The following is a 12,466-nucleotide window of genomic DNA, read 5'->3' on the forward strand; positions in this document are numbered from 1 at the left end:
AAAAAAAACAAAATGGTGTGAATGTATGCAAATAAATATTATGCAACTGTGTAGTAAGTACTGGAACTGGTGTGAATGCTGATTTTAAAACAACCAATTTTGTCTCTGACAAAAGGATTTGACTTTTTCCTTCAGAAAACAGCATATAAGGACAGTTTGATATTAATTTGTTTCTCTTAAATTTTGGAATTAGTTAACTGTAACAAGACCTGAGGTTGGCTGATCAGTGGAAGAACCAGATTTTCTGCTGACTGGCTTGTAAAAGTGTGTGCTACTATTAAACAATCAATAGTTGAATGACCCTATGTTCTAGAACGTAAGACAACTTGGGTAGGTTATGTTTCTCGGTGGGAGGGATGTGCCACCTAGAGCTCTGTAAAGTCAATGGTATGTCTCAAAACAGTACTGTGCACAGGCCACCATGTATATAAAGTTAGCTGTTAGTAGAATTGTGGATTTAACAGACCATTTACCTTTTTTTGTCTACTGCTGTTAGCGGTGAGACTTTTAGCTTGTTCTTCCACGTGCAACATAAAATATGCTTCGCACCATACTGTAATGAACTTTCTCATGAATAACAATGCCTTTGTGGAACAGGGACAGTGCAATATAGTGTGAGTGACAACTACAACTAAGTACTCAGTAAATTTAGATTTGGTTTTGAAATGACTGCAGTCAATTTTTATACTCGTAGCTTGTGGATTTATAATTTTTTCTGTGAAGGTAATGGCATTGGGGAAACTAACATCTTGTTGCGTGTCTAGAACTGCTTAGATTTGGCAGGACTTGACATCAGGAATTTGAGAGTTTTTAAACTTAACAAGATAAAGCAGTGAAATGCAAAGCTTCCGCACGCAGTGGAGATAAGTAACTCCAACTTTTTTGCACAGAATAAATGTGTTTTAAAATTATTTCTATACTGACACAAAGATACATGAAAACAGCTGTGAAAAAAAGGCATTTATAGACACGTCAATCTCTACTTATTGCTTTGGAACAATAAGATTACCTATGAAATTTATTGAGGGAAGTGCACAAATTATTAGCTGAAACAGTAGACAGGCAAATGCGAGAACACTTAATCTATAAAGCTATCTTTTTGACTGACTTTACCAGGAATAATGTAAAGAATGCTGCGTATGTTTAAAGCTGTCGTGGCTTAAAAATTCTTCACTTCCACATAAAGACAAAACTTTGTTGCCTCCAACTTCTGAATCCTTTCCCCTTTGAGAAGCAGATAGTACTCTTGCTTGTTTTCCGAGTCTGTTAATCCAGACTTTCAGGGATGAATGTTGTGCGCTGTACTTGGGCGTTAATAAGACAGTTCCCACAATCTCCTTGTCTTTTACAGGTGTGTGCAATAGTTTTAGTCAAAGACATTCATTTTCTGACATCCTTCACTACATTTAAAATTTTGGCGACACCGTGATTCTCCAATTCTTCCTGTGGCCTTCTGCTGTAATTATTACGAAGTAATTGCACTCCCACTTGCTGTGGTTTCAGGTTTTCTGTCACTTCACTGCAAAATGATATTCCCACTTCTCTTACTTTTTGTGGATGTTCTTAGCTGAATGGGTATGTTGGTCTTCACAGGAAGGTGCTGTTACAGAGACTACGGCATGGTTCATGCCAGTAATCTAACACCTTAATATGTAGAAGAGAGATGATTTCTCAAATGTCCCTTCATGTCACTGCCTAATATGAAAGGCATTTGACATGCAAACTGTGTCCTACTTCTGTTAAGAAATTTATTCAGAAATTTGTCACAGAGAAAAATGAATCCGGATGTTAAATTTTCTTATCTATGAAATTAATACAAACACTCTGTAGAATTTTTTGACACTTAATGAAAGTGGATCAGTTTACAAGTTTAAAATAATCATTTCAACTTATGTACATTTCAGTTCGTAAGCTGTGATGAAGATATTTAGTTTCATGATATTAGTAAACATGAAAATTCTGTGACTAAGCAAATTTATTTTCCACAGCATCTTCTGGATATTTCACAAAAAATTATAAGCATAAGGGTTAAGAAAAAAATATTACAAATACTGCAATATCTTATTTCTTCCAACAGTTTTACTTATATATACATAACACATCCATATAACTCATAACATCTGCAATAAGATCATTTCAGGTGTCACATGAACAGATTTTAAATTATTATTGTACATTTTCAGCTGGTCTGTTTTTCTTCTTCTTTTTCTTCAGATTCTTTTTAAGTAACCTCTTTTTCTTATCAAGTTTATGACTCCTTACTTTTGCTTTCAGTTTTAATGCTTTTCCTTCTTTGCTCGCAATTTCAGCTGCTTTTTCTATGGGATCACCATGGAATATATCATCTGTCTCATCTAACTTGTATGATTCTTTAGGCTTTGTTTTTTCATATGCCACTTTCTGCTCAATTCGATTTATGTACTTTCCTGATGCAGCTTTGGCTATTTGCTGACGATACTGTAAACAGAAAAGTGTTTTAATACGCATGTTTACATCAACATCCTATAAACATTTAAACAAGGTTTTTAAGGGCAGGAATGATGGTGGTATTATACAAACACGCTATGGAATTTGAAAGCTTGGGTGGTATTAATGGGGGAAAATAATGTTAAGCACAGAGGCCAATAATAATCAAATAAAAATAAGCTTCACTGTAATTTAAAAATTCTGAGCAATCTAAAGTACGTGGAATTCTACCTGAAATTAATCAATGTTTGCTCACAAGTCCCTTAGTGTAGTGGTCTGATTAAAATCCTTCTGGGCATACTGTGCATCATCTTATAAAATTCTTAATAAGCAAAATACTAAAACAACTGATGTTTCAGTCCTTCCTTATGGCACAGACTAGTTAGCTGGTAAGTGAGTGTTTATATATTGTTGATTAGTCCAGACCCTGACAAAAGCCAGTCAACATGGCCAAAAGGTCAGCTATGTTAGCTTGTTAAGAGCCAACTGTATAAATGTCACTGACTGCAGATCAACTTTGGCCCTAGTTCAGAAAATAAACCCAGTTCCAAATTCGCTATTTTGTCAACTTGGGTTAACTGAACAAGGTTCAGTGTTGATCTAAATTACCACAATACAAACTTGGCAACATCACTGTATCAGCCACATCGCGATTATCGTGCTTCAACCACAGATGTAAATTATACATCATAGATACACGGTATTTATTACTGCAGTTTTTGTGTTGTACAGGCAGAGGAAAACAAGTAAAAAAAAAATCTCGAACTTCAAGAAACTCCTCACAACCAAAAAACATTGAAATTGTCAGATTTCTGTAAAGTACACAAAAAGAAATGATTGAGAATTGGCGTCTAATGCTCTCGAACACTGAACGCTGCTCACCACAGCAGCCTAGAACCCTAGGGGAAACAGCATGTGGCACAGTCATGCAGTGTGGTCATAAAATGTAATGCTGTCATAATTATCTTCATAACAAGTATCATACATTATACATTGCATCCTGTCATTAGTAGTTGGATGGTGCAGCTGATTTGACTATAGACGACAGCTGCTTTGCTTACAGATTTCAGCTGCTTTGCTGAAGGTGATGAAAATAAGCATAAACAGGTTGACAATAGATTTAGGTGGCTTTCTGTGTGATGAAAGTTTCATTACTTCTCAAGTTTTAAAGCCACTGATATTTCACAAAAAACAAATTATCTGCGCAGAGAGCAGCAAAAGCATACAGGGTGTGTCTGCAAGAGTATACAAAAATGTAACAGGATATAGAGAATGTGCCACTGAACAATTTGGGGTACAGAACCTCACGTTGGCGAAGCCAGCTTAAGGAGACATGGAAGTAAACTTGTCTACAGGTTTATCTAGCATTACTGTTTTGCAGCTTATATACAGCTCATACACATACAAGTTTACACATACTCTTACTGTGCTGTTTATTTACATGTACATTCTTTATTTCCAGCAAGAAAGCAAGGAGGATGAGTCTGAATACTAGGAAATCATAATGCAGGCTTTGTTTACTTTACTTGTCCATAAGGTGGCTCTGTTGTATCGTATTTACCTTGTCTTGTGACAAAATGTGCTATGAATCAACAACAGATCCATTCATTACTCACACCCCCCTCAGATTTAGTTATAAGTTGGCACAGTGGATAGGCCTTGAAAAACTGACCACAAATCAATCGAGAAAACAGGAAGAAGTTGTATGGAACTATGAAAAAATAAGCAAAATACACAAACTGGGTTGTCTATGCGCAAGATAGGCAACATCTAGGATGGTCTGAGTTCAGGAGCGCCGTGGTCCCGTGGTTAGCGTGAGCAGCTGCGGAATGATAGGTCAACGGTTCAATTACGCCCTCAAGTTAAAATTTTAATTTCTTATTTTCGCAAAGTTATGATCTGCCCGTTCGTTCATTGAAATCTCTGTTCACTGTAATAAGTTTAGTGTCTGTGTATGGCGACCGCACCGCAAAACCGTGCGATTAGTAGACGAAAGGACGTGCGTCTCCAATGGGAACCGAAAACATTTGATCGCAAGGTCATAGGTCAACCGATTCCTCCACAGGAAAACACGTCTGATATATTCTATACGACACTGGTGAAGGCATGTGCGTCACATGACAGGAATATGTTGTCGACCCACCTAACTTGTACACTTGGCAAATGGGTAAAAAGATTCTTCTACCTTGCCCGATTTAGGTTTTCTTGTGGATGTGATAATCACTCCCAAAAAAGTGATGAAAACATAAGAGTATGTCACATAAACTGAAAATAAAATATTAAACTTTTCACTGGAGGCAGGACTTGAACCAAAGACCTCTCGTTCCGCAGCTGCTCACGCTAACCACGGGACCACTGCGCTCCTGAGATCGCACCATTCTTGATGTTGCCTATCTTGCATATGGACTACTCAAACTGTATATTTTACATATTTTTTAATAGTTCCACACAACTTCTTCCTGTTTTCTCGATTGATCTGTGTTCAGTTTTTCAAGGCCTATCCACTGTGCCAACTTATAACTAAATCTGAGGGGGGTGCGATGGGGAGGTTCCCTTGTCAGTGCTATTCAGAGAAGTACAGTACAATATAATGGAGAAGTACTGATACAGTCTTTTCTGGTCACTGGTTTGGAAGGAGGGGACCTATTCCATGGCCTGGAAGGTCACCTGACCTGAATCCCCTTGATTATTTCCTTTGGGGATATATATAAAGTCACTTGTGTGTGAAACCCCAGTGGATATGGAGAGGGAATTAGTAGGCAGAATTGTAGCTGCCTGTGATGCGATTCGAAACATACCAGGGATATTTGTCAGGGTGCGTCAGACTTTTGTTCGCCAATGTCATGCTTGCACTGACATTACAGTTTCAGCACATTTTGTACAATACAGTACAAATGGGGTGTTCATTGTGTTAACGATGGTATTTGCAGTTAACTAATGTACATAAAAAAGTACACAGTAATGTGATTTTATTCCTATTATCTCCTTAAGCTGGCTTCTGTGACCCTAGGTTCCTTACCTCAAATTATTCAGTGGAGCATCCTCTATGCCCTATTAAATTTTCACACACCCTGTATATTTGCACTGCACAATTTGGTACAGCTGTCATCAACAAGAATTTCGGTTTCACCACCAAAATGATTTACCGAGCATAGTCTTATTCAGAGATATGGGGGGTACCTTTAGTACAACATGGACTCCAAATCACAATACAACTCACAATTTTTACATTAACAAACATGACCAGAGATGTGGAAGTGGTACTTGAAAAATAAATAAATTAATAAATAAAGAAACACTGAGAACTGACCCGGGATCGAACTGCAGGCCTTTACGACCATAGTCCCATTTGCAACCAGTGCTTATGAGCTGGCTGATAAATATCGCTTCTGTAATTTATTTACATGAGCTCACTATATCTGGTGAATGTGTGTGCAATTTTCATACCAGTTTAAGCATGTTTGGTGGTCAGAAACTCAATGAACTGTGTAGTAATGCTATCCGAACCTAGAGAACATTTGGATGTTTTGTGTTGTACAGATGGAGCAAAACAAGCAGAAGAGTTATATTGCTAATAACCAATCCTACAGATCAAAACATTATTTCAAACTTTAGCAGTGTGGGAGTGACATATTCATTTGCCATTTTCTGTGGTAACATCATATTTATGATTTACTTATTTTCAACTTCTATTTGTGCAAAACAAAATCTGTTGTTTTGTAATGTTACTATATTGTGAACTTAACTTGATTCACAAAATTATGTCAGTCAAATATGATCCTAATTCATGGTGATTTCTGAGCATATTCTCTGTGCTAATCTAAGATGGGCTGTAAGTATTTTATATGACGACACACAACAGTATCTGCAGAAGAATTTTAATGAGACTGACATTGGTTGTGGAAACCTTCATATTATATCACTGCAGTGTTGCCTGCTGTGTTTATTATTGCATTTATTACAGCCAATGGACTTCAAAACACTAACAATAAAATATAACAAGATTCTCTGGGTTTTAAGAACACATACTTCATAAAAAATAGGTCCTTAACTAAAACATTATGATTAAGTGTAGGACTTCATTTGTAATCCTAATTATAAGTTTTACTTGGATATCCATACTCAGAAGCTTTGTATTGGGTCACTTCAGGTGGTGATGTCCAATTTTAGAGAAGTTCACCACTGAACCATCTCAGATTGTGTGTGCAAGCTGGCTAAATGATTACAGGAGAAGCTGCAAAATTTTAGCCAATCTCATTAGCTTTGTGAGTAGCAGTCTTTTAAATGAAGAATGACAAAACTGGCGTGGTGATATTTCAAAAATTTTGCCCAAATTTGAAGTTCTTTATTTTAAGTTTGATGGCATCTGGTTCACTATGTTTGGTAACACTCAAAAGTGTCAAATTTTGTCATGACAAATTTTTTCCAGGTTTGAGAATCTCGATCTCTCCACTTAATTTGATTACAAAGCTTGTTTATAACTGCTACAAGTTTTATCACTTTTGGATTTATAGTTTTTGAGACACGTGGGGGCTGAAGTAGACTGAAAATTTGCTGCAAAAATAAACAACCTATCACAAAAGTGAAATACAATCCATGCACTGACCACTACTTTGAATAACATTACTTTCTTTACAGAATATGAAATTTCTATGAATGCCTTTTTTCCCCCAGGAAGTCTACAATTATCCAGGTAAGTCTATGCACCTTGTTGTAAGATCTCACTATTTATTTGAAAGCTACTGAACTAACCATGCTAAAATCACTTTTCAACTTTCTAACTCTTTTAAGCATCCTCCTCATTCTGTCAATTTCTAACACTTTGTAGACCAAGCCTGAGTGTAGGTCAGGCTGCAATTTCATCGACGAGTCACCTACCATTGAAAACTGGACGCATTGCATATTAGAACACTGTACATATGTCTCACTACCTGTCCCTTGACTGGTGCTGCCTTTTGTTGTCAATTTCTAGAATTATCTCGAAAGAAACATTAGCGAACGTAATAGCTGCTCTCACAAATATGACCGCACTGATGTAATACCATGTGTGTACTCATTAGGTTTCGCACTGTTCTGCAATTGTGCTGTTTGTTGAGTGAGCAAAAAATTTTGGAAGCTCAAGAGGAAAAAATTTCTCAATAACTCACCTTTTTTTTTAAGGATAATTATACTTTCTATCATTATTTTAAAATTTGTAATTTATCAAAGAACCAAAGTAAACATGAAAAACAGATCTTGAAGCTTGATCTTTTGAAGATATATCAATTACATATGTGCCAGTAACACTTTAAATAAAGGCACAGTTTCCTAGGCCTGAGATTTTCCTAAGGGGCTGGTCTCCAAAGCGTTAATGGACCAACGCCTTGGCACCCTCGAAAATCTGAATTTTCGAAACACGAGTAGAAATCTGAAGTTCTTCTTTTACGTTTGACAATAGCTGAATACCATCTGGTAATCCACACACTCTTGTTTGCCTGAAGCTGCTTGCTGATGTAACTCATCACAGTTCAAACCACTAGCAGTTACTATTTGTTTGCTTATTAAAGTTTGTGCTTTTGAAATTGTGTTTATATCGCGTTTACCGACTCTTTGAAGCTCCAAGAGAACATAAAATTGCTCTTATAATTTTCACACATTTCCATCTGCATATCTTCAGCAGATGAACCTGAGGAAACCAATTTCTTATGAGTTCCATGTGACAGATTATACACAACTTTTGCCTAGCTGTACCGTGCTAGCTAAAAATTTTACTGCTGGTGTGCCAGTTTCATTAACTCTGTCTCAATTTTTAAAAATTTCATGATTATTCTTTAAAAAATGATTACTAACTTAGCAGTTATTCATACTTTGTCACAAAAGTGACTTTATGGGGAAAAATGTGTAGTACAGCCAATAGACACAAATAGAAGTAAAAAGAACTAAAATGATGGGCTGGATACGTGGTTTTTATACACTGATGTGCCAAAGAAACTGGTATAGGCATACGTGTTCAAATACAGAGATACGTAAACAGGCAGAATACAGGACTGTGGCCAGCAATGCCCATATAAAGACTACAAGTGTCTGGTGCAGCTGTTAGATCAGTTACTGCTGCTACAATGGCAAGTTATCAAGATGTGAGTATGAATGTGGTGTTATAATCGGTGCAAGGGCGATGAGACACAGCACCTCCGAGCTAGCCAAAGGTCCACTCGTGTACCCTTGACTCCACGACACAAAGCTTTATGCCTCGCCTGGGCCCATCAACACTGACAATGGACTGTTGATGACTGGAAACATGTTGCCAGGTCGGATGAGTCTTGTTTCAAATTTTATTACAGATGGACTTGTAAGGGTATGGAGACAACCTCATGAATCCATGGACCCTGCGTGTCAGCAAGGGACTGTTCAAGTTGGTGGAGGCTCTGTAATGGTGTGGGATGTGTGCAGCTGGAGTGATATGGGACCCGTGATATGTCTAGATACGTCTCTGACAGATGACACTAACATAAGCATCCTGTCTCATCACCTGAATCCATTCATGTTCCTTGTGTCCTACGGACTTGGGCTATTCCAGCAGTACAATGTGACACCCACACATCCAGTATTGCTACGGAGTGGCTCAAGGAACACTCTTCTGAGTTTAAACACTTCTGCTGGTCACATTGAGTATGTCTGGGATGCCTTGCAATATGCTGTTCTGGAGAGATCTCCACCCCCTAGTACTCTTATGGATTTATAGACAGCCCTAGAATTCATGGTGTGGATTCTCTCCAGCACTACTTCAGACATTAGTTGAGTCCATGCATGTTGTGTTGCAGCACTTCTGGGTGCTTGTGGGGGCCCTAAATGGTATTAGGCAGATGTACCAGTTTCTTTGGCTCTTCAGTGTATGTAAGTACTCGAATATACAATATACTGTTTTGACTATACACTTAGGGATTTCTCAGGCACACTGTACAGTGACTTACAGTGTAATAAGAGAAAAATATATTTTAATGTAGCTGAAAGCACCATTTGCAGAACAAAGGAATCACTGAAAAGGTACAAAAAAAAGAGAGACACAATCAACAGAATACCAGCACCAACAGAAGTCAAAGTATAGAAAACGTACCTTAGCAGGAGAAATATACGAGGCATTCTCCCACAGTGTCTGCCCACCAAAACTTGAACCAAATATCTTGACAGGATTCAACACAAATCGTGGCCCTAAAAAAAGATATAAGACCTATAAAATTCCCTATTTCTGTTTAAACAACAATTAAAACAAGAAAATTAAGAATTAAATAAGCAAATAGGTTTATATGTACTTTCTACTGAAAGAATACAAATTTTTCTGTCAAGATATCTAATGAGTGTTTCCTCTTCAAATCTTGATACTAAATGTTGAATATTTAACAAAAAAAAAATGGATAACATGACAATGCAAAAACCACAAAACATCTTCATATTGTTATCTGCACAAGCCTGCACACTTACACTCATTTGCAGGCCACAACAAACTTTTGGGATACTGTCTTAACATAAACTTATTTTGTAGACATGAAAAAAGTTAACTTGAAAGCCATTTATCATATGAAAATAGCTGCAAATAATGACCAAAACATCAAGACACAACATACAGAACTGAAATTCATCTAATCATAACCTAAAAAATAGATAGATCCCTGTATATTTGTAATTGAGAAAAATTTCCCTCTTACTGTAAAGAAATTAGATTCAGTTAAAATAACTACTGAAACCCATGTACTCAAAACCAGCACACAAGTGAATTTAGAAGCCAATATAAAATTAAGTGATACAAGGCAAAATCCTGGTGTGGTTCCAATAAAAGTATCTTTGCCCTATCTAAACGGGGGAAGGAAAGAAAGAAAGAAAGAGATATATGGCATTACATGATTATTGATTTCTCTCTTTCTCTTTCATAAATGCTGATGAATTACTAATGGGAGGGGAATAAGAATGCTAAAGTCAGGACACAATGCAACCTATGAGATATCATTTGTGACAAAGCTCAAATAATACAAATAATGCACATATAATACAGATGGGAACAAAAAAGTGGTTTTGTTTCTTTTATTCTAGGCTATGATGACAAAAATTGTCACCAGACTATCAATTTCCGTCTCTAGTAACCCTCTTCACATCTTGGTACCGTCAAACAGGATGATTTTGGATGGTTTTGTCATTATTTTGATTGTTATGGAAGTGGTAGGGTATATGCGTAATGAATAAAATATCCCAGAACCAGAAAGTGTATGTGTAGGTATATTTATCTGAGGCACTTAACTAAAGTGTCCGAAGTTACAGTATATAGAGGGCGAATTCGGACAGCTACTGTCTTTTTTTAAAATTCAACATGCTTTTTATTTGATTTTGGTGACATTTTACACATTTTAAGGTAGCCCTTTGTTATGAATAAGTGATATGGAATGATATAATGAATTTTATATATTACAGATAAGTTCTGCACGAGCTCGTTTAATATTTTCGCTTAAGCGAACAGAACGATCTTCTGACTGTCGTTTGAGGAATAAATGCACCCATTCTTCTCCTGGCAAATTATTATGAAATTTTCTTCTCTTTTCAGCCAGATTTAACAAGGTAGCCTTTAACTAAATATCTAATATCCAATTTAGTGAAGGGAAATCCCCAATCTGCAGCCCTTAAGATACCTTGCTTCAACATTATTTCTTCTTCTTTTTCTTCTTCTTCTTCTTCTTCTTCGTTTAGCACTGGCTGTCCTCCCATTTTTTTTTTTTTTTCAGAGTTGCTTTCTGCACTTTATTTTGTAGGGTTGATTTAGGTATACCACACAAATCTCACACTTTTCTGTACCATAAATTACCACTCTGAATGTCACGAACAGCTTTATCTAAAAGTTATGGATCATAATTACACCGTACTTTAGCACCTCTCCTGCTCTTATACGTTCTTGGCATTGTCCAACATCGCCCCACACAGTACACAGTTTTACAAAAACTGTTGTTATTTTATAACCTTGCATAAGAAACTCGACAAACTTGTACAGAAATTGTCTCAATGGTGTTAGCTACTGAGCGCATCGACAATTACAGTGACAATAACTTCCCGCTGTTCATCAATTATTCACCTAGGGAAACAATTAACACAAAATAAAAGTTGTGGGAAGTGATAAATGCAACCTTGCGCTTAAAATAACTGGCGCACGGACGTTAAAATAAGTAACTCTTTGTTTCTATGCAGAGGCAAAGAGCAAATAAGCCATAGTGTCTGAATTCGCCCCCGTGTCCAAAATAACCCCGTTTGATGGTACTTATTTTCTGCTTCAGTTTACAAAGCGACACTGTAGTACGACAGACATGTTCTACTTTCCAAAATTGCGATACAGTCATGAATGAAAACAATGATGCGAGTTTGTTTTTAAAACTAGAAAAATAACGCGAGCTCAAAAGTTGTGTGGCTGCCTTTCCTGACTTTTGGTTTATTCCTGGAATCACCATTACTGTAATATATATTCCAGTTCGTTCTCTCTCATCCCTGCACCTAATTTTATCACAGCTTTGTAGGTGTCTTTTTTTCCTTATCTAGAATTCAATCATCTGTTCTTCGTTACTTCTTATTTCTCTACTTCCCCCCATCAAATCTGCTTCCCACATGCACACCAGTCACCTAGGTCCTGCAGTTTGAATGACAGCTGTTGTACTGGCCTATTACACCTAGAGTTACCATACTGCAACATCCGCTCTCCTAATCACAAAACTTATTTCAACACTTAAATCTGTTTATTATGCACCATTTCTTTCTATTTATTTCCTTTTCACTTTCAACTGATGGTAGGCACTAAACATAACTGTGTCAACCTCAGCTTCTTGCAGCTTTTCAAGAATCCATCTTCAAACAGATCTTTAATTCCTTCCTTTGAGCTTTTAAAAGTGCAGCAGACAACTCATTTAAGGGCCGTCTCTTCCTATCACTGCTACAATCACTTCTGTCGAATAATGTTCATTCTTGCTTTTCATTTTTGTTCTTTCTGTGGGCT

General features: G+C 36.8%; 1 protein-coding gene across 1 annotated transcript in view; it reads right to left on the reverse strand.

Moving 5' to 3' along the window:
* Positions 1-2,000: 2,000 nt before the first annotated feature.
* The window catches only part of LOC124776865 (ribosome biogenesis protein BRX1 homolog), a 46,355-nt gene continuing 35,889 nt past the window's right edge, over positions 2,001-12,466 (reverse strand). Inside the window, exons 6-7 of the mRNA XM_047252043.1 lie at positions 9,560-9,654; positions 2,001-2,457 (exon numbers count right to left, since the gene is read on the reverse strand). Coding sequence (XP_047107999.1) covers positions 2,167-2,457; positions 9,560-9,654 — 386 coding nt within the window. The 3' untranslated portion in view covers positions 2,001-2,166. The remainder of the gene's footprint in view (positions 2,458-9,559; positions 9,655-12,466) is intronic.

Source organism: Schistocerca piceifrons, chromosome 2, assembly GCF_021461385.2.
Source record: "Schistocerca piceifrons isolate TAMUIC-IGC-003096 chromosome 2, iqSchPice1.1, whole genome shotgun sequence".
Taxonomy (NCBI): domain Eukaryota; kingdom Metazoa; phylum Arthropoda; class Insecta; order Orthoptera; family Acrididae; genus Schistocerca; species Schistocerca piceifrons.